This window comes from Pimephales promelas, chromosome 2, assembly GCF_988280905.1.
Source record: "Pimephales promelas chromosome 2, fPimPro1.hap1.1, whole genome shotgun sequence".
NCBI classification, from domain to species: Eukaryota; Metazoa; Chordata; class Actinopteri; order Cypriniformes; family Leuciscidae; genus Pimephales; species Pimephales promelas.
This window is the reverse complement of record NC_142770.1, coordinates 25,866,652-25,894,392: the sequence shown is the minus strand read 5'-3', so window position 1 is coordinate 25,894,392 and position 27,741 is coordinate 25,866,652. Positions and strand designations below refer to the sequence as shown.

The window sequence follows — 27,741 nt, the reverse complement described above, 5'->3', positions numbered from 1 at the left end:
ACTAATCTATCCATCTTTCTTTCTAACTAATCTATCCATCTTTCTTTCTAAAAATTCTTTCTTTCTCTTTCGTTCTTTCTTTCTTTCTTGATGCTAATAACATGCTAATCATGCTAGCTTTCTGCTAATTATGTTAGCTTCTTGTTAAAAACATGCTAGCATGATGCTAGCTACATGCTAATCATGCTAGCATGATGCTAGCTACATGCTAATCATGCTAGCATGATGCTAGCTACATGTTAATCATGCTAGCTTTTTGCTAAAAACATGCTAGCATGATGCTAGCTACATGCTAATCATGCTAGCATGATGCTAGCTACATGCTAATCATGCTAGCTTCTTGCTAAAAACATGCTATCATGATGCTAGCAACATGCTAATCATGTTATTATGATGCTAGCTACATGCTAATCATGCTAGCATGATGCTAGCTACATGCTAATCCTGCTAGCTTCTTGCTAAAAACATGCTAGCATGATGCTAGCAACATGCTAATCATGTTATTATGATGCTAGCTACATGCTAATCATGCTAGCATGATGCTAGCTACATGTTAATCATGCTAGCTTCTTGCTAGCAACATGCTAATCATGCTAGCATGATGCTAGCTACATGCTAATCATGCTAGCTTCTTCCTAAAAACATGTTAGCATGATGCTAGCAACATGCTAATCATGCTATTATGATGTTAGCTACATGCTAGTCATGTTAGCTTCTTGCTAAAAACATGCTAATCATGCTAGCTTGATGCTAGCTACATGCTAATCATGTTAGCTTCTTGCTAAAAACATGCTAGCATAATGCTAGCAACATGCTAATCATGCTATTATGATGTTAGCTACATGCTAATCATGCTAGCTTCTTGCTAAAAACATGCTAGCATGATGCTAGCAACATGCTAATCATGCTATTATGATGTTAGCTACATGCTAGTCATGCTAGCTTCTTGCTAAAAACATGCTAATCATGCTAGCTTGATGCTAGCTACATGCTAATGATGTTAGCTTCTTGCTAAAAACATGTTAGCATGATGCTAACAACATGCTAATAATGTTATTATGATGCTAGCTACATGCTAATCATGGTAGCATGATGCTAGCTACATGCTAATCATGCTAGCTTCTTGCTAAAAACATGCTAACATGATGCTAGCAACATGCTAATCATGCTAGCATGATGCTAGCTACATGCTAATCATTCTAGCTTCTTGCTAAAACATGCTAGCATGATGCTAGCAACATGCTAATCATGTAAGCATGATGCTAGCTACATGCTAGTCATGCTAGCTTCTTGATAAAAACACGTTAGCTTGATGCTAGCAACATGCTAATCATGCTATTATGATGCTAGCTACATGCTAATCATGCTAACAACATGCTAATCATCTTAACTACATGCTAATCAAATTAGCATCAAGCTAGCTACATGCTAATCATGTTAGCTTCTTGCCAAAAACATCTATCTATCTATCTATCTATCTATCTATCTATCTATCTATCTATCTATCTATCTATCTATCTATCTATCTATCTATCTATCTATCTATCTATCTATCTATCTATCTATCTATCTTTCTTTCTAACTAATCTATCCATCTTTCTTTCTTTCTTTCTAATCTATCTTTAAAACTTCATTCAAACTTCAAAACTTCAAACGCTCTGGTCCGGCTTTCTCAAGCCAACTTAAAGTTTGTCATCAAACTTTTTTTTCTAGTTATTATTATTCTTCTTACTCAAAATTTTCTGACTCTAACTCCTCCTAGAGCTTTAACTCTACAAACTCCAAACTCGGGTCAGACCTTCAGAATGTTCTGACTTAGTGTGCTATATCTTTTTAGACTGATTCGACTTTCAGAATTCTTAAAAATTAATATTAAAAATCATAAAAATCCCATTGACTTTCATTGCAGCATGGTCAAATTGAGCCAAGACTACGGTGGCCCAATAGCGTACAACAAAAACTCAAATCTAAATTCCCTGAAGCCCTAGACTCAATTAAACTACCATTCTATATGTACTAATGATCTATCTATCTATCTATCTATCTATCTATCTATCTATCTATCTATCTATCTATCTATCTATCTATCTATCTATCTATCTATCTATCTATCTATCTTTCTACCTAATCTATCCATCTTTCTTTCTAACTAATCTATCCATCTTTCTTTCTAACAAATCTATCCATCTTTTTTTCTAACTAATCTATCCATCTTTCTTTCTACCTAACTAATCTATCAGTCTTTCTTTCTAACAAATCTATCCATCTTTCTTTCTAACTAATCTATCCATCTTTCTTTCTACCTAATCTATCCATCTTTCTTTCTAACAAATCTATCCATCTTTCTTTCTAACAAATCTATCCATCTTTCTTTCTACCTAATCTATCCATCTTTCTTTCTAACAAATCTATCCATCTTTCTTTCTAACAAATCTATCCATCTTTCTTTCTAACTAATCTATCCATCTTTCTTTCTAACTAATCTATCCATCTTTCTTTCTAACAAATCTATCCATCTTTCTTTCTAACTAATCTATCCATCTTTCTTTCTACCTAATCTATCCATCTTTCTTTCTAACAAATCTATCCATCTTTCTTTCTAACAAATCTATCCATCTTTCTTTCTAACAAATCTATCCATCTTTCTTTCTACCTAATCTATCCATCTTTCTTTCTAACAAATCTATCCATCTTTCTTTCTAACAAATCTATCCATCTTTCTTTCTAACTAATCTATCCATCTTTCTTTCTAACTAATCTTTCCTTCTTTCTTTCAAACTAATCTATCCATCTTTCTTTCTAACAAATCTATCCATCTTTCTTTCTAGCAAATCTATCCATCTTTCTTTCTAACAAATCTATCCATCTTTCTTTCTAACTAATCTATCCATCTTTCTTTTTAACTAATCTATCGTTCTTTCTTTCTAACAAATCTATCGTTCTTTCTTTCTAACTAATCTATCGTTCTTTCTTTCTACCTACCTAATCTATCCATCTTTCTTTCTAACAAATCTATCCATCTTTCTTTCTAACAAATCTATCCATCTTTCTTTCTAACTAATCTATCCATCTTTCTTTCTAACTAATCTTTCCTTCTTTCTTTCAAACTAATCTATCCATCTTTCTTTCTAACAAATCTATCCATCTTTCTTTCTAGCAAATCTATCCATCTTTCTTTCTAACAAATCTATCCATCTTTCTTTCTAACAATTCTATCCATCTTTCTTTCTAACTAATCTATCCATCTTTTTTTCTAACAAATCTATCCATCTTTCCTTCTACCTAATCTATCCATCTTTCTTTCTAACAAATCTATCCATCTTTCTTTCTACCTAATCTATCCATCTTTCTTTCTACCTAATCTATCCATCTTTCTTTCTACCTAACTAATCTATCCATCTTTCTTTCTAACTAATCTATCCATCTTTCTTTCTAAAAATTCTTTCTTTCTCTTTCGTTCTTTCTTTCTTTCTTGATGCTAATAACATGCTAATCTTGCTAGCTTTCTGCTAATTATGTTAGCTTCTTGTTAAAAACATGCTAGCATGATGCTAGCTACATGCTAATCATGCTAGCATGATGCTAGCTACATGCTAATCATGCTAGCATGATGCTAGCTACATGCTAATCATGCTAGCTTCTTGCTAAAAACATGCTAGCATGATGCTAGCTACATGCTAATCATGCTAGCATGATGCTAGCTACATGCTAATCATGCTAGCTTCTTGCTAAAAACATGCTAGCATGATGCTAGCAACATGCTAATCATGTTATTATGATGCTAGCTACATGCTAATCATGCTAGCATGATGCTAGCTACATGCTAATCCTGCTAGCTTCTTGCTAAAAACATGCTAGCATGATGCTAGCAACATGCTAATCATGTTATTATGATGCTAGCTACATGCTAATCATGCTAGCATGATGCTAGCTACATGTTAATCATGCTAGCTTCTTGCTAGCAACATGCTAATCATGCTAGCATGATGCTAGCTACATGCTAATCATGCTAGCTTCTTCCTAAAAACATGTTAGCATGATGCTAGCAACATGCTAATCATGCTATTATGATGTTAGCTACATGCTAATCATGTTAGCTTCTTGCTAAAAACATGCTAATCATGCTAGCTTGATGCTAGCTACATGCTAATCATGTTAGCTTCTTGCTAAAAATATGCTAGCATAATGCTAGCAACATGCTAATCATGCTATTATGATGTTAGCTACATGCTAATCATGCTAGCTTCTTGCTAAAAACATGCTAGCATGATGCTAGCAACATGCTAATCATGCTATTATGATGTTAGCTACATGCTAGTCATGCTAGCTTCTTGCTAAAAACATGCTAATCACGCTAGCTTGATGCTAGCTACATGCTAATGATGTTAGCTTCTTGCTAAAAACATGTTAGCATGATGCTAACAACATGCTAATAATGTTATTATGATGCTAGCTACATGCTAATCATGGTAGCATGATGCTAGCTACATGCTAATCATGCTAGCTTCTTGCTAAAAACATGCTAACATGATGCTAGCAACATGCTAATCATGCTAGCATGATGCTAGCTACATGCTAATCATTCTAGCTTCTTGCTAAAACATGCTAGCATGATGCTAGCAAAATGCTAATCATGTAAGCATGATGCTAGCTACATGCTAGTCATGCTAGCTTCTTGATAAAAACACGTTAGCTTGATGCTAGCAACATGCTAATCATGCTATTATGATGCTAGCTACATGCTAATCATGTTAACAACATGCTAATCATCTTAACTACATGCTAATCAAATTAGCATCAAGCTAGCTACATGCTAATCATGTTAGCTTCTTGCCAAAAACATCTATCTATCTATCTATCTATCTATCTATCTATCTATCTATCTATCTATCTATCTATCTATCTATCTATCTATCTATCTATCTATCTATCTTTCTTTCTAACTAATCTATCCATCTTTCTTTCTTTCTTTCTTTCTTTCTTTCTTTCTTTCTAATCTATCTTTAAAACTTCATTCAAAACTTCAAACGCGCTGGTCCGGCTTTCTCAAGCCAACTTAAAGTTTGTCATCAAACTTTTTTTTCTAGTTGCTGTTCTTATCCATGCTAGGAGTCCTTGCCCAGGACAGAACCAAACCGCTAATCAAAACTGTATGCTAATTGTCAATCGTATTTGATGAAACATGTTCATGGTATTTCTACAAGGGCAAGGATAAATAATATATATTTGTACCGGTTTAAAAGATTTTTTTTGTTGTACTCGAGTGCAGTTGCTTGGAATGAATTGCCAGATCATTTAAAACAATTACAAGAGGAAAACCCTTTAGAAGAGAAGTTAAATGGCATGTTAAGTGTGAGAATTTTTGATTTTCTTCCCACTGGAACTGTTCATCTATTTTATGCATATAGAGGGTGACAACGGTGAGGCTTTTTTGTGTATTTTTTTCAAGTTGTATTGAAATGTATATGAATTGCCTCTGGCATGATTTTATGTGTTTAAGATCATTGTTGAATAAATCAAATCAAACAGTGGGCCTGACAGAAATCCTTTTAAAGGGATAGTTCACTTTGAAATTAATTTTTGATATGTTTCAGCTCACCTCCACAGTATTTTTAATTTTGATATTTTTAGGTCAAACCGTTCTTGTCTGTCAGTCATATAATGGAGGTCTATGGTCACCACCTCAAAGAGCATGCACAGAGAAGTCCAAATTAAACATGATTTAATGACCCGTAAATGTAAATACACATTGATGGCCTAAAACACGAAACGAGTGGTTTGTGTGAGAAAACGAACAGTATTTATATCGTTTTTACCTCTTGTAACCACTGCCACGTCCAAGTGATCTGAGGCCACGGGCGCTTCGGCTTCTCTCACGTGTACGTCACTCATTGTTTACACAGAGATTTCAGAAGTTTTACCCTTCACTGTGAAGATCTAAACATATTTAGAAGGTAAAACTTACAAAATCTCTGTGTAAACAATGAGTGACGTACACGTGAGAGAAACCGAAGCGCCCGCGGCCTCAGATCACTTGGACGTGGCTGTGATTACAAGAGGTAAAAACGATATAAATACTGTTAAATATTAAATATACGAGTCATTAAATCATGTTTAATCTGGACTCTCTGTGCATGCTCTTTGAGGTGGTGACCATAGACCTCCATTATATGACTGACAGACAAGAACGGTTTGACCTAAAAATATCAAAATTGAAATTACTGTGGAAACAAAGACACCTACATCTTCTTGGATGCCCTTGAGGTAAGATAAAACATACCAAACATTAATTTCAAAGTGAACTATCCCTTTAACTTGCCCTATAGACTTAAATATCCCTATAGACTTGCCCTATAAAACTTGTGTAAATTCAATTATTGGTTTTGGTAATCAACAGCATAACATCAAAACTATGCTGAAAACAATACAGCATGATGCTTCAATACACCTTAAAGCAAATGTTAAATGAAACAGCATTGTTGCATTTCATCCCACTTGAAAAAGAGAGACTGGAATAGACTGGAACTTCCAACTTGAAAACTCAAAGGCAAACATTTACAACCACAATTCACTGAGGTGCATGATGTCATCTTAACATGGGCATAAACATTCACTTTTAAGCCAATTAAATGCAGAAATGAATCACTTCAGAGGTTGCTTTCATAGCTCAGGAGATGTAATGAAGGTCTTATAATTAAGTTTCATTCAAGTATCAACTTCGTCACAGATGTTTTTTTTTAAATAAACATAAAAATGAAAACAATTGTTTCACAGAATACAGCAATAAAATCAATGTGGATGGCATTGCTGAGATTTGATCTAGGATGACTAGGCCTATAATGAGACACTTTTGAGAACATACTGAAATCTAAAACTTCTGATCTGATTTCAAACTGGCAAATACGAGCATTTTGAGATGCTGAAATATTTTCTGGAACTCTAGAGGACAATATGAGGATCTTTTTCTCAGGAGAAACATCTGAAAAGAAGTTAAGCAAACCCTTACGAAAAAGTAGTATACTTAGTAGTTAATTTTATGAAGGATACTTAAGTAATGTTCAAGTATATTTAAGTATACATTATGTAGTAAGTATACTAATGTCAATATGTACTAGTAGTAAATTTGTCAGTGGACTATTTTAATACCGCTTGGGACTAAATTGGCACTTGTAGCATATGTTTAAATAATAAGTGTAACAGTAGTAAACTTTAAGTGCACAACTAATTCATAATTACGTTTCTCATTTGTACTGCAAGTGAATTTAAGCAAAAGGTCTCCGTTTTTAAACGAAAACGCAGTATTGTGGACGGGGCCTAAGTCAAGTATACTTAAATGCAATTTGAAGTATTTTTCTGAGAAGTACATAAAAAGTAGACTGAAAGTATACTTTCTTATTTTAGTTTAAAAGAAGTATACTAAAAGCACACTTGAATAAACTTCTTTTTCGCAAGGGAAGGTCTCCATAAAATCTCATTGCTGTCTGTAAGAAACATCTGAGACATTAAAGAGACTGCAGTCATCTTACGATATCAAGAAGGAATATCTCTCATCTTTGGGACTTTCTAATAAAATGCATCATTTGGTTGCACTGAATAAGGAGATACGATTTCTTATAATGACAAAAATCAGGCACTGACGTTTTAAATTAGATTTGTTTCTTTTTCTATGACAATTCTTCCTTGTTCATAAACTGTGACTAATGAAATTTTGGGTTCAGCATTAGCCAGTCTGCAATACATTACTGTAAGGGAACACGGAGCTATTTTATAACTGATGTGGTGTTTCAGAGACCTCAAGAGAAATAACTGAGGGCTGATAAAACCAGAGGGGAAAATATTGAAGACATAAAATGAGAAAGAAAGTGGAAAAATGACTGGAAAGCAAAGAAAAAGATATTACATTTTTTTTAGAAATATGCATTATGTCTTTGAATATTGCAGCATGCCAGTTTGTGCACTAGTAAAACAACTAAACAGTGCCAAACTAAACGTATCACATCTCTTCACTTTGTGTCTGTAATTAGCAGAATCACTGAAAGATTTATCCAGCTAATTAAAGCCAACAGAGGAGGTGAGGAACTTGTGTGGGGTTAACTGCAGTCCTGCTGAGGTTTAGTGGCCTGAGCCCCCTCGTCCTGCAGGACTCAGATAAGCTCTGGATGCTGATACATGTGCTGCTCTGGGAAAGGTTAACCTCATGTACTCATCTGCCAAAATCTAAGTCACCATAAGAGGACAACATTTCTGACAAAACATTCTCCTCGCCAAAGAAGGTTTTCTGTGTTTTTAATGGCTCTGCTGTGCTGCAATTATCAGCGGCACCACTGATTCATGGTAAAAGGAGGGGGCCAGAATCAAGCCTTTTAAATAGAGCAAATATTTTATTTCTGACACCCCTTCATTTACACCCTTTTCAATTTCTACAAAATTGGCTCTCAATCTGAAAACTGTTGATTATGAAGTTTGATAATTGGAACTTTCCAAACATTCGTATAAATATGTTTAAAGGCCAGTTCACACCGGGATGAATTTCACACGCGTTATTCGCCGATGTTTAACGCCTCGTGACTAAACAAGGGCGCCAATGTGAGTGTGCACACCGACACGTAAAACGCCACGCGTAAAAGCGTAATTTTTATGCTGGGCCAAAAACTATCCAAACAATGAGATTGCCGCTTTTTTCCTACAAATAGGAAAAAGAGGCGACAATTTGCAAGAGCTCACCAAAATTGGACAGTTGAAGACTAGAAAAATGTTGCCTAGTCTGATGGGTCTCGATTTCTGTAGAGACATTCAGATGGTAGAGTCAGAGTTTGGCGTAAACAGAATGAGAACATGGATCATCATGCCTTGTTACCACTGTGCAGGCTGGTGGTGGTGGTGTAATGGTGTGGGGCAGGGGTCTCAAACTTAACTTAACTGGGGGCCGCTGGAGATAGAGTCTGGGTCAGGCCGGGCCGCATCAAGTATTCCAAAAAAAAAAAAAAAAAAAAAATTGCATTTAAGTATTCCAAAAATGGAGCACAACTGATCCAATCTTCTCAATCTTTATTATTAACGTTTCTTCTGAACTGTTCCTCTGAATTTGAACATTCCTCTCTGTACATGATTGGTTCTTCATGAGCTGTCCTTCTGACAGTTGAAGTTAATTTTTACAAACTTTCTTTGTCTTTTTCTTATACATAACATATTTGTGATAGTCATATTTTCTTTTTATTTTCTTTATACAACACTATTATATTGAATGTTTTTTTTCTTTTTTTTCAGAAGGCACATTTCCTTTTATTATACTTAGAAAAACAATTATTGCTTTTGAAATACAAATAATTCTTTCTACACATGTATAGTGTCTCAGTCAAATTACTGACTTTGCACATATCAAAGCAAACCTTCTTATCAACCTGTTGGATCAAAGTTCAGTTCACAAATTTTAAAATGAACTAGTTCAGTTCATATTTCATACTTCAAAAAATGAACTAGTTCATAGTTTTTTTTTCCATATGTTGCTGTGAGCTTCTTTTTTATTATTAGGCTATTATTATTGCCACAGCCCATATACAACCACAGATAACGGACAGAGTTTGCACAGACATGTAAGATTTTCCCATCCTCACCGACCTCATAAAACCCTTTTAAATGTTCTTATGACGCCTCCTCGCTCCTCGGTTCACAGACACCAGAATGAACGAGTTCACTGTAACGTTCATCAGGCAGTAATACAGTAGGCTACGTTCAGTTCACGTTCGCCCAAAATATGAACAAGTTCATGAACTATCGTTCATTGAACGCGTTCAGACACAGCACATATTACAAGCTCAAAATGATTATTCTCACATTGTTTTAGAGCAGGGATATCCAACACGCAGTGTTGGGGAAGCTACTCTGAAACTGTAGTTTGACAAGCTACAAGCTACTCGTACGTTAAAGTAGTTAAACTACAGTCAAGCTACCCTTTTGGAAAAGTAGTTAGCTACACTACAAGTTACTATCAAAAAGTAGCTAGCTACATTGAAACTACTTTTACTGTTTGAACAACATATTATAAATATTATATTACCTATTATTATAAGATGTTATAAATCATATATTATAAATAACTGAATAAGTGTCTGATGAATGTTTTAATTCAAATATTTAGTTTTTAAAACAATGCAATACAATTATGATTTCATAGAGTATTGTTTTATTACACACAACACTCAAATATCTCAGACTGTTTGTCAAAAGTTCAAAATTGCAACAAATAGCCTACAACATTGCAAGAACGAAATATACATTCAACATAAATTGCATTTAGAACATTTTCTCAAAAATAACGATTGAACTTGGACAAATAAGACCATGGGTAATTAACGTTTGTTTCTCTGTCCTCAAAATCTGCCGTCACCCTAATATGGGTGTGTCACTGTCAACCCACTTCTTTACGTCAGTGAACCGTTAGCCGCAAGATGCGTGATTAAACAACAGGTGGCGGTAATGGCAAAAATGAGTTTGTAATCTAACAAGAAGAAGAATATCCTTGCATCGGGCTGATTCACGCAGGCTCGACAATGTAGCAATGTAGCTTTTGCTCGCGCTACACCACTACTTGCTGCAAAAAGTAGTTAGCTACTGGAAAAGCTACACTGTTTAAAAAGCAACTGAGCTACTGCCAAGCTACTGAAAAATGTAGTTAAGTTAGTAGCTTCGCTACTTGTAGTTAACTACTCCCCAACACTGCCAACACGTCGCTCACGAGCTAACAGTAGCTGTGGCCTGATTCGGTGGTAGAAGCTCGCCTTGGGCCTGTTCACATTTCACGCTCACATATTTTGCACGCTCAAGTTTGTTTCAAACGTAGCCGCGCATCAAGCGCGCTCATAATTGAAGCGACGCGCTCATTTTTTCCAGGCGCACATATGTTTGTACTTCGTGGTTGTCTATGACAACTATTGCAACAAACCCACCGTAAGCTGTCAAGAGGCTATCTGGTAGCCCATAAGGAAAAACAAAACAAAAAACAAAACGCGGCAAACGCAACGGCGGTCCGCACTCACATTAAACTTTAATGTCAAGTGGGGGGCCACAAAATATCACCCCGCAGGCCGCAAATGGCCCCGCGAGCCGCGAGTTTGTGACCTCTGGTGTGGGGGATGTTTTCTTGGCACACTTTAGGCCCCTTAGTGCCAATTGGTCATCGTTTAAATGCCACGGTCTACCTGAGCATTGTTTCTGACCATGTCCATCCCTACAGCCACCATGTCCCCATCCTCTGATGGCTACTTCCAGCAGGATAATGCACCATGTCACAAAGCTGGAATCATTTCAAATTGGTTTCTTGAACATGACAGAATGTACTTGACTGTACTAAAAATGGCCCCCACAGTAACCAGATCTCAACCCAATAGAGCATCCCACAAAACTCCATCAACTGCAAGATGCTATCCTATCAATATGGGCCAACATTTCTAAAGAATGCTTTCAGCACCTTGTTGAATCAATGCCACGTAGAATTAAGGCAGTTCTGAAGGCGAAAGGGGGTCAAACAGTATTAGTATGGTGATCCTAATAATCCTTTAGGTGAGTGTATATGACAAAAGCGACAGGGACTACAAACATCTTGATAAAAGAAAACTGATATGGAGTGGTATTGCAGAGCAAATTGGATGAATCGAATGAATTAGCATGTTCACTCGGCTCATCGTCAGCGAAAATCGCTTGGGTGTGAACACAAAAAACTTGTTGAATAACGCGCGCCCGGTGTGTATGGGCCTTAAGTGTGCAGAAGTCAGAGCAGATCTTACCGGAGGACGAGGCGGTGATGAAGGAGAGGTGAGCTCGGCTGCTCTTCAGGCGATTCTGACCCCAGTAAGAGACGGCCTGAATCTGTGCGGTGTAGTGTGTGCTGGGCTGTAGACCATGAAGCTCCATCTCCGTTACATCCTACAGGACATAAAAAACAAGACATTAGCATTGTAAAGGTTTAGCACTAAATGTGCGGTCACATTTAGAGATGTTGGGTGATTTTTCGCGGGGTGAAATCCAGGCATTTCAATAGGAATCCACGCAAGTGTGAAAGATTTCCCAACGCAGATTTAGCAACAGGTTAAAGTTCTTTGCAGGATTCTCCATGCTGACCAACAGAAAGCCACTTGGTTTAAAACAATATATCGGCCACCATATCGGTATCGGCCGATATATGTTAATTTTTAATGTTAATGTCATCGGCCAGATTTTCCTATCTTATATTAAAGCCGATAAATAATGCATTATTTCCTTCAGCTGAGACACTTCAGATGCACACTGTTCGACATGATGGTTTTGAATTGCTTGAAATATGATTGCTTGTGAACTATGATCACTTTAAAAAAGGAAAATACAGTAAAGCAACATTAGCAGCACACATCTGTCCTATAGACTACATAAAATGTAAACATCATTATAATTGTGTGCTTGGGACATGGATTTTAAATGGTCAGACTTTTATTTTTTGTAACCCGGCTCTCAAAAACTAAATAAAAAAATTGGGTTTAGATTTATCGGTCAATATATCGGATATCGGCTTTCAAATTTAAAGATTTATCGGTTGCTGGCATCGACCATAATTTCATTTCGGTTTTAAAGTGACTTTAGTGTAAACTGTGCTTTATATATCGCTATACAATACACATTACAACAATGGACCTTTTCTTGCACATGACATTTCGCCAGATTTTGGTAATGCTAAAACCTTAAAACATGCAAAATTGAGTTCCTTTTCGAAATTGAAGACCTGCTGCTCTAGTCTAAGGTGACTATCAAGGTGGCCCAAAGAGGGCCAAAGCTTGACCTTGTAGATCTATCTGGAGCTTGACAGAGCAGTGCCTCAGTAGAATAACTCCCCATAGGGAGGACGCCATCTCACCCAAAAAATGGCTATTAGGGGCTCGGATGAACGGTGGCCTCACTAGAGAATTTTCCATTCAGCCAAACTGTTCACTGCTACCGATTGGCACTACCCGTTATAAAAGCCTGACTACTCTAACATGAGAGGAGGCCTATGCGAAGGGTATGCATAGCCTATCTATATAAGGGAACTTCTGGGCCCTCATTTTACCATCCTATGAAAACCATATTTAACACCCCATTAATACTTCCTAACAGGGAACCTTACTAAACACTAATGTAAAGGGAGAAGAACTACAGAGCTGTAGAGTGATGGCCTAAACGACATTCAAAAAACGGAGGCCTACCACCATAAAAGCACGAAAGAACGCACTTACTACCAAACCCGACACCAGACCTACAGAAGGGTTCCAAATTGAAGTAATAACTCATAATAGGTCCAGCCTCAGGCTGATGCAAGAAGCGCTTGGGGTGAGAGATTTAAATGCTTCAAATCTGTCAGCCTGGTATGCTTGCAACACCGCCATTGTGTGCAAGGCATCACCAGCCAGAGCCACAACCGCATATGCCCTGCCATTTAAACGTGGTGTCATATTTAAGTGGGCCACTGAGCACTTATGGCTCGTTTCCACTGAGGGGTACGGTACGGTACAGTACAGTACGGGTCGGGTACACCATGATCAGGCTTGCGTTTCCACCGCCAACAGTACCCTACTTGATAGGCGTGGTATGCTGGAAAGAAGCGATCGACGTCATTTTCGCGCGAAGAAAGCGGCATAGTAAACAACAATGGATGACAGACAGCAGCAGATCTTGTTCTTGCTTCGCGGCATGTTTGTCACTAGAAACAAGCGCTGGCATTAGGCGTTTCCAAGAAGCCAACGCAAAGTCCGACTCAGGAGAATGATCCCGAGGACGCGAGTAAAGTAATTTTGCTAATGGAACAGCGCGTTCTTGAGCGCGGCACTCAGCTCGCTCTGGCTCTATGACTCCGGTTATCTCTGTATGTTCATTTTAGGCAACAATAAAACGAAATATGTTATAAAAAAAACACTCTGCTTCTTTTCGATTTCATTTCAATACATTTTAAACATTCTAAAGCACATAAATGTGGTTCAGGCAACGCATAGATTATCACTGCATGTATGTAACGTTATATTTATAACAAAACTAATTATAAAACAACCCTGCCTCTTTTCGTTTAAATTTAAAAATATTAAACATATTCCAGGCAATATCTAATGTAATGTATTGCATATCGCATTACAAATGTTGCAATAAACAACATTACAGATGATCTTGTAATAAAATAAATAAAAAATGACAAAACTATCTCTTTTTGTTGAATTTCAATTTTATCAATAATAGCCATTATAAAAGTATACGTAAAAGGTACAAAATACAGTAAAGCTTAAATAATATCAAGAAACAATTCAGTCAGTCAAATATACAAATTCAGCGCTCAAAGATGAAACTTCAGTTACTTCACGTAGCCTGAATTCTGCCAAAACTATTGGTCAGGAAACGAATTATAGATTCACGAGACCAAAGATCACCTGTTAGGTTTATACAAGACGAACTATATCTCATGTTAACCACTACAGAGACGTCCGAGTCAGCGGTAAACATCAGGATGACTAGCCGAGGAAAGGCTGTTCCAGGCGGGGGACACGAGCACGAGCGTCCGGTGATCGCTTGGAATGGATCTCAGTCAAATTATCAAAAATCTATAAATAAACCACAGATTTGATTTTTAAAAAACTACTTTCTCGCCTGAAAAAGTCTTAAAACTACATTTCGTGACACAATAACAGTAGAATTATATTTCAGCTATATGCTTCTAATGCCCTTGTAGCACGCGCGAGTGACGATACTCTGTCCACCAATCAGCGTTCTGCAGTGAGTCTAGCTCCACCTTTTAGTACCCTTTCACTGTGCTAGGTACCCTAACGAAAGGGTACCCAAAAAGTGGTACGGTACGGTTCGGCTTTTTGGTACCATTCACAACTTTTGACAGTGGAAACGCAAATAATTGCATACCGAACTGTACCGTACTGTACCACTCAGTGGAAACGAGCCATTAGTGTCGATGCCTCTCCAGCCGTGAGATCGTTTGCGGATATCTTGTCAATTGGGGGATCGCCACATACCTGTGTTCGCGCCGTTCGCGTAGTTCGCTGATGGCGATGAATGCGGAAACCCTTAATACGGGTTCTTCCATGCCTTTCCGATCTCATTGTGTGGATCCTGCAGGAATGGAAGGCTCACGAAAGCAGGAGCTTTATGGCTGAAAAGAAACCATTCGTCAAGTCTGTCACGAACGTTCTCTTCCCTCACGCGGTCCAAAGACAGCAGAAGCCTCACTGAAGTGCCTTCCATAACATTCAACAGCTTAACATACGTTGTGCTGGGTTGTATATCCTCTTCATCCTCATCAGCCATCTCCTGCTCTCTTGGGCTGGTTGTTTCTATACACAGCAGAGCACTTGCTGCTGGATCAGAGGATGTTAGTGACAACACATCCTTATCCTGCAGCTCACTCTCGTGAGTCTCTGAAGGGCGTGAGAGATTAACAACTCTCTCAACCTCCTTTGAAAATCCCCCACGATTCCAGTCTCTGCTCTGCCTCAGTGCGAGCAGGACCTGAATCGACTGGTACAGATGTCTGTCCATCATCCCTTGAGAAGAGAGCAGACGAGGGTGGAGTTTTCTCAAGGGTGGCACAAGCAGGTCCCTCAGGAACTGATCGTGCATGCTCTGAGCCCAAACAATAAACACACAAGTTGTGTGTCATCAAGTATCAATATCATAGATACGGATGAAGCATTTTTCACAAGCCATGATTACCTTTTTGAAGTTTTTAGGTTGAAGTGTACAACCAAAACAGTCCCTGAAGACGAAAAAGCTGTTGGCATGTTCTCCAGGCTCCCCTTATATACTTCCGGGTCACACTAGTGATGATGTCATAGGCTGTCGCCAGCCAATAGGATTGCAGTGATAAGATAAGTGTTTCAGACAACGGTTCACATGGAGGCATTCCCCATAGCGTTCTGACACAGTGTCTCGGTCCCTGATCTCAGGGAACATAGGTTAAAGACATAACCTGAGACGTTTTGCAGTAGGCACCAGACTTACATCTTTTTAATGACATATATACCTCTCTAATGATAGTTTGTCCAATCCCTGTTGCCTGGTCCGAAAAAACCTGAGTTCATTTTGTTCAAATTCTATTATTTGGATCCGAGCAATGATCCGTTTGCGTCATCAAAGCAGCAGCAACCCAGTTGCCTGTAAATTTTGCCTATTTTGCTGCCCAGAAGGCAGAAGTCAGCAAAATAAATGCTCATCTCACTTTTATATTTTGGTTTTTGAACCTTTGATTTTGTTTTCTAAGCGTCAGCACATAACAAGGCTTTCGTCTATCTGCCACCAATTTACTGCAAATGTTCAAATCCATGTCTGCTGAAGGTGACATTCTCTCTGCTTGCAGTTTGTCAGTCACGCTTGTCAGGAAAGTGAGTGAGAACATCCAAATAACCCCAACTCTAATGTCAATCTAAAAGTGCTAGTGTGAAAGTACCCTATTTTTCAAGGAATTCTGATCACCTTGATTAGCTTGATCGTTGTCACATGTCTGTCCTGTCTTTGTTATGCACATGAGTTTTGTTATGTTGAGCCATGTGCTCTTGTCGTTGTCTGATCCCTCCCCTTGTTATCTGATCATTGGTTTAATTGTCCCACCTGTTATCCTCGTTTACCTCATTGTTGCCTGCCTATTTAGCCTTCCTGTGTTTGCTGTCCTGGGCTCGTTCGTTGTTAATGGTATGGTTATGTTGTGTGTAGTTCTGTGCCTGCCACGTCATGTCTTTGGATTTAGTTTTGAGACCTGGATTTCTTTTGTTTGTTTTGTTTGATTTATGTTTCACTTAATTAAAAGCTTCAAATCTACTCTGCATTTGAGTCCTCACTCCACTCTACACAACCCGAACCGTGACAGAACGAACGAGCCATTTGAGGACTCAGCAGAGGGAGTGATTTGAAGCTATGATGTCTGGTTCCTGCAAAAAGGAGGTTCTTATTCCTTCTCCTGCTACCCAGGATGAGAGGAAGCAGCAGAGGGGGAGTTCGCAATCTGGGGAGGTTCCGCCTCGGATGAATATTTTCGAGTGCTTTGCATTATGGGCTCGTATTACGGAGGAGACCATGGTGGTAGAATCTTCCAAGCCCCCTTCCATCGAACACGGCCGGTCGTTTGAGGGAACTCGTTTGGCCAGGAGGAGGGTCCCTCTTCTGGGGGTCCCAGTTCCGGTGATCCCGAAACGGAGGAGGAGAAGGAAGACTTCCTCCGTGACTGACCCGGTGAGCCCAGTCCCGGTGGTCCCGGTTCCGGTGGTCTGGAGAAGGAATCACGTCCCGTCTGTCCAGCGAGAGACTGTTCACGTCCCGTCTGCCCAGCGAGAGCCGGTCCCTGTCCCTGAGCCGGTGCCTGTCCCTGAGCCGGTGCCTGTCCCTGAGCCGGTGCCTGTCCCTGAGCCGGTGCCTGTCCCTGAGCCGGTGCCTGTCCCTGAGCCGGTCCCTGTCCCTGAGCCGATGCCGGTGCCTGTCCCTGAGACTGTGCCTATCCCTGAGCTGGTGCCTGTCCTTGAGCTGGAGCTCATGTTGGTTCAGGACCGAGTGTTTTTGTCTGTGTTTGTGTCCGTTCTTGTGACTGTGTCTGTTTTAGTGTCAGTTCCTGAGCCGGCGCCTGTTCCCGAGCCGGAGGCAGAGCCAGCGCCTGTTCCCGAGCCGGAGGCAGAGCCAGCGCCTGTTCACGAGCCAGTGTCTGGTCCCGAGGGTTCTTCACCGCCCTGGCTGCCCGAGTGGTCTTCCCCGTCCTGGCCACCCGAAGGGTCTGCACCGCCCTGGCCGCCCGAGGGGTCTGCACCGCCTTGGCCACCCGAGGGGTTTTTACCGCCCTGGCCGCCTGAAAGATCTGCTCCATCCTGGCCGCCCGAAGGGTTTTCACCGCCCTGGCCACCCGAAGGGTTTTCACCGCCCTGGCCGCCCGAAGGGTCTTCACCGCCCTGGCCGCCCGAGGGGTCTTCACCGCCCTGGCCGCCCGAGGGGTCTTCATTGCCCTGGCCGCCCGAGGGGTCTTCACCGCCCTGGCCGCCCGAGGGGTCTTCACCGCCCTGGCCGCCCGAGGGGTCTTCACCGCCCTGGCCGCCCGAGGGGTCTTCACCGCCCTGGCCACCCGAGGGGTCTTCACCGCCCTGGCCGCCCGAAATGTCTGCTCCGCCCTGGTCGTCCGAGGGCTCTTCACCGCCCTGGCCACCTGATGGACTTTGTTTCTCGTTCTGGCCGCCCAATGGACTTTGTGTTTTGCCTGTGTCTCACAGGACTAAACGATTTGCCCCTCCCGTCCCGACCCTGGTCTGTCCCTCCTGTCCCACCCTGGTCTGCCCCCCCCCTCCCGCCCTGGTCTATCCCTCCTGTTCCGCCTGATAGAGCGTCTGGTAGCCGCTCCGTAGGGAGGGGGTAGTGTCACATGTCTGTCCTGTCTTTGTTATGCACATGAGTTTTGTTATGTTGAGCCATGTGCTCTTGTCGTTGTCTGATCCCTCCCCTTGTTATCTGATCATTGGTTTAATTGTCCCACCTGTTGTCTCATTACCCTCCTGTGTGTGTTTCCTTTATAGCCTCCTTTGTGTTTCAGTCCAGTGCTGGTTCGTTTGTCTAAGTCATGTTTCTGATTCCTAGTGGTTTTCCTTGTTAGTATTTGTTCTGGTTTTCCCCCACGTGGGAGTTTTGTTTGTACTTTGTATTTTGTTTGTTTGGTTAATTAAATCTGCACCTTTGTTTTCCTGCAATTGAGTCCTCACTTATGTTTCCTGACCATTCCGTGACAATCGTCGTGTGTTTGGTTAGGGATAGAGTTAAACTCAGCAGGACAATGACCCTTCAGGTCTGGAATTGAAGAGCCCTGTCCAATATCCAACAAGTGACTAAAAGAGGAATTTTCTTTAATATCAGAACCTCTTCTCAAAACTATTAACTCATCTCCATCTTTAGGTCATATCCCAAAAACTTTTAAGCTGGTTATCAAACCTCTTAATCAAGAAACTAAGATCGCTGCGTCCCAATTCGCATACTATCCGTCCTAAATAGTATTCGAAAATAGAATTAGTGCATCCCAAACCGTAGTATGTTGAAATGAGTGTTTGAAAGATACCCGGATGGTCTACTTTTTCCGGTCAGAATCCGAAGTGTAGATCGATGCACACTCTTACGGCTGATATTTCCCACAAACCATTGTGCGTTGGACGAGGATTCGGTTAGAGAACTACAAACACGAGTAAAAAGTGTTACAGATACGGAGGTCGCGCGAGTCCCGCGGTTATGTTGAGAGGTTTAGATAAAGAGGTTTGAGTGATTAATTATCACTATCTAACCTAACGAAAATAATTTATTCAATGTTCTCCACATTATATTGCATCTGCAGCAGCATTGTGAACTTTTGTAAGGATACGTTTAGCCATTACTTTTTAAAAGCATCATTATATTCAAATAGCAAAACACGAGGAAAGTATCCGCATTAAAGACCCACGATTGGCAGATGAACGTGCTCCGAAACGGTAGGAAATCAAATTAGATTGAATGGAGGATTTTAACTGTGACGAGATGATTGACAGGCCAGTTTATGGTGACCGGATGCACGCAGCACGCAACAGAGCTGTCCGTTAAAAATGACGTGATAGTACGTCCCAAAGCTTGCCTACTCTTTTGCTACACACTCAAAAGTATGTACTTTTTCTTCACAAAAAGAGTACATACTTTTAGGGCGTAGTATAAGTAAGCGAATTGGGACGCAGGGTATAGCTTAATCCAGGAGAAATTAGTTACAGACTTATCTCAAATCTCCAACGCATGTCAAACATTCCAGAATAAGTAATATGTAATAAGGGTGCTCCCAACTATTATTATTTTTTTTTTTAAATCTCCGGAATAGGCCCAGCACAGTACAAAGACTGCACCTATTACATTAAGAATTACAAATAAACAAATTAAATGCTTTTATCACATGCATCTCAATTCTAGTACTAGATCTAAATGCTATATTTGACACCATAGATCATGACATGTTTTTGGATAGGATTTAGATTTTGGTTTACATTAGTATACCGGAATTGGCATGATTTAAGTCTGGTTAATTTGACTGTTACCCCTTTGTTTGTTTTAACGAAGAAATGTCAACTCAAACACAAGTAAAATATGGAGTGCCACAGGGCTCAGTGTTAGGTCCTCTGCTTTTCTCCTTGTATATGCGTCCTTTTGGAGATCAGTACACATGGAATTCGTTTTCATTTTTATGTCAGTGATACTCAGCTTATGTGAAAAAGGTTTGTATTTCATTATGTTCCAAAGTTCGAATTAGTGAACATTGACATGCAAATTCATATCACATGAAGACATATGAGGAGCAGAATATTGATACGTCACAGCGTGACATCTTTGCTGAATTAAAGGAACACAAACTTACATAAAAGTGAAGTAGCACTCTATTGTTTAGTCACATTTTAAGAACAGCATTCTTCCATCATATAAATAATTATACGTTATAGCATATGCTTTGAATTCTAAAGCTGAAAAGCTATTTCATGCATTCATGACCTCAAGACTAGATTACTGTAATGCGCTCTGGGTTATTAAATACATTTCAGGTTATACTTGCAGCAGATAAAACAAAGAAATATCAATCAATTTTATTGTCACTATATTCATTTACATTTCAATATTCTTCTAGTTACTTACAAGTTTTTGAATGGTCTTAGAACCTAAGTGAGCTCAAATCACACTATAGTCCACCATGTTCATTTTGGTCATTTAATAACATCAAGAGTATCAAACTTCTCTGCAGGAGGTAGATCAATTTAATGTTTGGCTCTGAATCTCTGCAACAGCTTTCCCAGCATTGTTCAGGACTCAGACACACTCTGTCAGTCTCAGTCTAGACTACAGACCCATCTCTTTACTCAAGAGTACACCAATTAATCACCTAAACACATGATTATGTTGCATTAGTTAGGTCAACCAGAATCCAAAACACTTATTTAATATAAATCATAATTACTATGCGAAGGGCCTCTGTGCTAATGTGAGTCATTAACTACAAACTGCACAACAGGCTGCATCAAATACAAGTCTCTGACAGTGACATTCCTCCCGTCCTCTGCCATCAGTGAGTAGTGCCTGGTGGTACCATTACTATGAGGAACAAAGTTGCTTCTGTGGTGGAACACGTTTCCAGCCTCTATACACCCTGCTCACCCGTTTTTATTTGAAAACATGTGTGGCCCAGCTGGCCTCCCCAGTACAGGAGTCATGTTTATGAACTGGCCACCATACCTCAGTTCCAGTTTGGGTTTTTTGACTGACATCTCCATCACAGAGAACATGTACAATAATGAGAGATATTCTTTACTATGAAGCCATTAAAAATGTACGATGGTTTTGTGCAGGAAGTCACATTGAATAAGTCATCATGCTATCTTCATCTATAACTGTAATCTGTCAAATAAAGAGTACAAATGGAGTAGTTCCTGTGCATACGAGAGACAAATAGTGCTATTAAATTAGCCACACTTTTGTCATTCTTAAATTCTACAATAACAGACATATAGGGCCACTGTGCATTTAATTTCAACTAAGTTGTGTTTTTTGGACTTAATAGATTCTTAATTCCAGACAGTTTGAAAATGATCTGACATTTGCTATTACTCTCAATAACTCTTAAACGCTTGCAGAGATCCATTCTGAGAACAAAAATCTGTCAGCTGAAATGGGTCTTTATAGGCTACTGTTCAATAAAATAGATTGCTTTCTCAGACATAGAGGTTATAGCATTGTAAAAACAAATTACCTAATCAAAACCATTTGAGAGAGCTGTGGCTTTCAGAGAAGCGCTTGGACTACAATAAAATACGCTGATCACTAGGCCAGCTGCGTCTTTGTTTTGCGGTCGTTGTGGGGAACCGACTTAACTGGCTCTAGCGCTTTACTACATCACAGGTGGGGCACGCGAGTCCAACACCTGCGCGGCTGACCGCTGAAAACACATGCTTAAATCCTCAAACTCGGTTGCAGATTTAGCACTTCCTGGGTCTGACATTCCAAGGCTGAAACCAAGAAAAACAACTTGGGGAAATCTCTCCCTCTCTGAGGGTTCAGGTTCAACTTTATGAGGGAAAGGTAAGAATTGTGCTCTAACCTCGACAGCCTCAACAAGATTTTGGCCTCTATCCGCAGCCTCGGTCTGGCTTCGTTTTCTTCTTCATTCTTCTGAAATGAACTTTCCACATACATAAACACTGAACGCAACCCCCTACAGGTTCACAATTTAGCAGAGATATAAAGGTATGCACAGTATTTGAGTGAATATGCCAGCAGAGGGGTTAGACAAAGGGCTGAGCTCAGGAGGGCTTACCCCATCTGTGACCCGTCCGGCCCGGCTCTGGCTGTTTGGCTGTGTTCCTCGAGGGATCCAGGTCACCTTGTAATGGTGGACCCTCAGGTCACTCTCGCTGGGGGCCTCCCACAGGACCAAGACGCTCACCGTGCCGTCGGGGCGAAGGGTCTGGTTTCCGGCTCTGGCATTCTGTGGGGTCTCTGGGGGAAACGGATCTGAAACAGAGATGGGGACGTGCTTCTGTCAGACCACTGCTTCTCATCACACTCTTGTCAGTGTGTTTGTGTTCAGCCAACATGACCTGGAGAGAACCACATTGAACCACAAGAAACAGCAGAACTTGTGCAAAAGACAGGAGAATAACTAACAATTCATGGGCAACTTTATTGCTAATGTGACATTTCCATGTTGTGATTTTTCCAAGTTTACATAGATATTTTTACACACTAACAGCTTATGATCCAGGAAATGCAGGTCTAATAAAACATTGGTACCTTGTCGACCATTCTCTGAGATTTGTTTTCATGATAATCGAATGTAAAGAGAATGTATAACGCTAGTAATGGGGGGCATTGACTAAGTAAAAAGAAATCGCTAGTTTATACCACTAACAAGGCTCAAAATAGCCCCACACTAACAGTAACATAATGAGGGTACCTATATGCAAAACAAAGCATTGCGAACTTTGTGAGTGTACAGACCGTTTAATAAGAAGATACTTTATAAAGACAGTTCACTTCGTGTATACAGGCAGGAGAAAACTCCACGAACGGCGTTCATACAGTTCAGCTCACTCAGCACGACGTTGGTGGTTCGACTTGTCGTGACTGTTTTCCAAAGATGGCGCAGCCTGTATACACGAATTGAACTGTCTTTATAAAATATCTTCTTATTAAACGGTCTGTTCACTTACAAAGTTCTCAATGCTGCGTTTTGCATGTGTGGACCCTCATTATGATACTGTGTTAGTGTAGGGCTATTTTGAGCCTTGTTAATGGTATAAACTAGCGATTTCTTTTTACTTATTAAATGCCCCCATATAATAGCGTTATAATCTAAACAGTTTTTAGAGATAAAACTCTTTACATTCAATTATCATGAAAACAAATCTCAGAGAACGGTTGACTGGCTACCAATGTTTTATTAGACCAAAGGCTCATTTTGCGCCGGAGTTCTTTTTTTTGGGGGGTGGGGGTGGGGGGGGGATAACGATTTTTAATTGATTTTTCATAGATAGGATCACATACAAAGGTTTTTTCACAGTAAACCCAGATCCAGGCCACTGATTCTTGTAATAAAATTGCAATCAAAACAAATTATCTAAAAAAAAATAGATACATAAACAAAACACAGATACAGACAGCAAGATGACAAACTTGGAATAAATATAATAACACACAGATCAGAGGTTCCCATTCAGGGAACTTCGAGCTGCGTGTAAACGCCGTGGGAACGCCTCTGCGTGACGAGTCATGAAGCACGTATGAAATCTGTCCAATGGCGAGACGGAACGTCATAGGCGGGGTGACGTATCGACCAGGAAACTATAAAGCATCCCCGAAACACAAGCGCAACAGCTTCTGAGTCTTCACAAGCGCTCTATGTATGAATTTTGTCTGTCTGTCTAATATTGCATATTTATATATATTGATATGGCGAGCAAACAACAGCAGAATTTCAGAAAGTGTGTTCATCCCTGCCCTCGCTTCATCACGGGTGGGGATACACACGATCTGTGTGTTGTTTGTTTGGGAGTGCAGCATGCTCAGTCGGCTCTCGAGGGGGCCGGCTGTGAGCACTGCGAGTGTCTGCCCATGAAGACACTTCGCTCCCGCCGGGCACTCTTCGAGGAGGGTGGTTCGGTGCGCGCTCCCCGCGGCTCGGGTCCCGCTGCTGCCGAGGCACAGCGAAGGCTTGCGTCGTGGGGATCGCAGATGGATCTATCAGCGGGGATTGAGACGGGCCCCGCCCTTTCTCTGCCCTTACCTGGTAGATCCAGTGCCTCAGTTCTCGCTGCAGGGGTCCGCGTTGCGGTTTTTCCTGCCCGGGCTGAGGCGCCATCACTTCAATTATCCAGTTCTGAGGAGCTGGATGTTGAAAGTGTGGATGCAGAGTCTATGGACTCAGTGGAGAGCGAGGGAAGCTCGTTTGCCATCCCAGTCTCCCGCGAATGTAGTAAAAAAATAATAATAAAAGAAAAAAAAAAAAAAAAATAGAGGTTTTTGACTCGGGCTGTGGAAAAATTAAGCATTGAATGGCCAGTTGAGAAACAAGAGTCAAGAGAGTAAAATGGATGAGAGATTTTTAATATCACACTCACTACCTCCATGCCGGTGTTTGCCCTTCTTCCCCGATCTGCACACCGAGGTGTGTAGATCGTGGAACAAACCAGTGTCAGCTAGAATTTTGACACACCAGACCTCTATGTATGCTAATATTGCTGGGTCTAGGAGATATGAGTGAGGGGGAGGTCGTCGGCACTGACGTGATTAATGAGATACTGCGTCAGGCGGCAGATATTTCTCTCCGTGCCACCAAGGAGACGGCCAGATCAGTCGGCCGCTCTATGGCAGCCCTGGTGGCCACGGAGAGGCATCTGTGGCTAAATCTGGCTAATATGAAGGAGAAAGATAAAGAGTTTCTCCTGGATGCGCCGCTGTCGACCGGAAAAAAACAGGCAGCGGCGCTCCAGAAATGTCTCCCCCTCCGTACTCATCCTTCGGGGGCTGCTGGGGGAGAGCAGCCCCGCCCGTCGAGAGAGCGTCGCGTCTCGGGCTCCTCCCCAGCAAAACTGGGCTGAGACGCGGCGTTCTCAGGCGAGGTCTTCCCGGGATAGAACCGATCTGAGGACGGTTATTGTCGCCAGGAAGGCTTCGTCGAAGAAGTCCTGACGCCACTGGTGTCAGGCTACTGAGGGTGGTCCCCACCGTGAGACAGAGGTGTTCGCCGCTGAATCCGGCGCCCGCTCTCTCTCGGTGCCCTCAGGGGTTCGTTCTGCCAACCCTGCCTGTAATGGGGGGTGCAGACGGTCCCAGCGAGCGATTTCCCGAGGGACGCTCGTTTGCTCCGAGGAGCGATACAGAACGGTCGTTAAACCCTGCCTGTGCGCGGTCACAGGGCGCTGTTTCTGTTTTTAAAAACTACTCCAGAGGCCAGTCTCGAGAGACTGGTACCCTTAGTAGAATTTCTGGTAGAATGGGGAAGTCTTCCAAATATATCTCGTTGGGTCCTGCAGACTATCGAACGCGGGTACGCGATCCAGTTCAGGTCGCGTCCACCTCGTTTCCGGGGGGTTTTGCCCACAGTGGTGACCCCCGAGCAGGCTCTGGTTATGGAACAAGAAGTGAAAGCTCTGCTACTGAAGGGGGCGATAGAACGAGTTCTTCCTCCCGACAGAGAGCTGGGGTATTACAGCCGTTACTTCATTGTTCCAAAGAAGCTAACGATATATGCCTCCCTCACGGGCTGGGGGCGATCATGAGTGGTCGCTCAGCCCGGGGTCTGTGGACTTTCTCCCAGACCTGAGGGGTCACCATGTTCTTGTCCGGTCAGACAGCACATCGGGGGTCTTTTTATAGACCATCAAGGGGGTCTGCGCTCATGTCCATTATTCAGGCTAGCGCCAGATCCTTCTGTGGGCCCAGGGGAAGCTTCTTCTTTGGCGATTATATATCCCAGGATATTTAAATCGGGGAGCAGACATCCTGTCGAGGCAGGGGCCGAGGCCCGGGGAGTGGAGACTCCACCCCGAGGTGGTGGAGCTCCTATGGAGTCATTTCGGTCATACCGAGGTAGGCCTATTTGAATCCAGGGACTGAGACACTGCATGCTGTGGTTTCTCTGTATCCACCAGCCCCTCTGGATTGGATGCGATGGTACAGGAGTGGCCGAGGTCACCCCTGTACGCATTTCCCCCGATTGCTCTGCTCCCAGGAGTTCTGGAGAGGGTTCACCGAGTCGGGGTCTTTCTACTGTTAGTAGCCCCGCGTTGGCCGGCCCGAGTATGGATGCGGGTCGATACTTCACCCCCGCCCAGATCTATGGAGGTTGTGGCTTGGCCTCTGAGGGGGCCCAGCTCATAGAATCGGGCAGAGCCGGCTTCAGACCGCTTTTAGCAGGGGGGCATTTATTTTCAATGGGTGGGCACTAGGTAGGTATGGGGACTTTTTTTCCGATATTAGATATCCTATATTTATTATTGCTACTGCCTTTTCTGTTAGCTATTAACATGAAGTAATGCAACCCACACAATAAACACATAAAACATTACACATTGTTGCAAGACGAGCGACTCTTAAGAAATTTGATCAAGGGTTAAATAGGCCTATACAAAAAAAAAAATTGCAAGACCGACTCTGACCACAGCTTTAGCAAAGCTAACGAACATGTACATAGTCTCTCACTGACAGAATAGCCGTTTATATGCTATCTCAATGGCGGAAGTGAGAAAAAAAAAGCTAAGTTACTCATCTTTATTCTGCTATGTTCTTCTAACATAAGCATTTACATTCGTAGCCTTAAAAAAGCATCATGTATACCTTTATCAAATAAAACCTTTAACACCTTTAACAAATAAAAAACACCCACAACATACACCGATATTATTCTACAATTTCCATTTACAAGAAAATATAGGCTTAAACACCTGTTTCTCCACGGCGGGAGTGAGTGACATTTCAGGACAATGGGCAGCGCAAAAACTAGGCCAACTAAACTATTAGTTTCATCACGTGACAACACATAGTGAACATTACAGTACATGCCAGTTACTGGCATGTACTGTAATGTTCACTATGTGTTGTCACGTGATGAAACTAATAGTTAGATAAATAGCTACACTTACGACTCGGACTCGACTGTCTTTGGTCTCGGTCTCGACTACAACACTGCACGGTAGAAGCACCAAATACCAAAGCCGGGCTGTCGTTGTCTTGCTGTATGGGGTAATCGATGTGTAAGGAGAAACTGTGGTATTGAACCATTTTCTAATTTCCATTTTTGGAGAGTTTTCATCTGTTTACTTTGTTTTGAATGCAGGAAGTTCGCGCGGTCGCGCCAACTGAAAATCATTTCATTCAAGTATTAACGTGCGTGATTGGGGGGGCGGCAGGGGGGTTTCCTCACAGCGTCACACTGGTTTTTATGTTGGCTTTATTGTATTTTCAGCTAATGAGCCGTTTGTAGACATATATTTGTACTATTTCTCACTGAAATGTGAATTAAATTAAACTGATATTATTTTGTAAATTATATCATAATTCAATTTGGGGGGGCACAAAACACATTTGGGGGGGCATTGCCCCCTAATGCCCCCCCATAGCGCCGGCACTGGAATCGGGTCTCTCGACTGAGGTCGTGGAGACCATCCTCCAATCCAGAGCTCCGTCCACGAGGAGATTATATGCCTTGAGGTGGCAATGTTTCACCTCTTG

General features: G+C 41.3%; 1 protein-coding gene across 1 annotated transcript in view; it reads right to left on the bottom strand.

Annotated features, from left to right (window-relative positions):
* The window catches only part of anos1b (anosmin 1b), a 175,421-nt gene that overhangs the window by 74,868 nt on the left and 72,812 nt on the right, over positions 1–27,741 (bottom strand). The window contains exons 7-8 of the mRNA XM_089118266.1: positions 22,328–22,524; positions 11,784–11,922 (exon numbers count right to left, since the gene is read on the bottom strand). Of these exons, the coding sequence (XP_088974392.1) occupies positions 11,784–11,922; positions 22,328–22,524 (336 nt within the window). The remainder of the gene's footprint in view (positions 1–11,783; positions 11,923–22,327; positions 22,525–27,741) is intronic.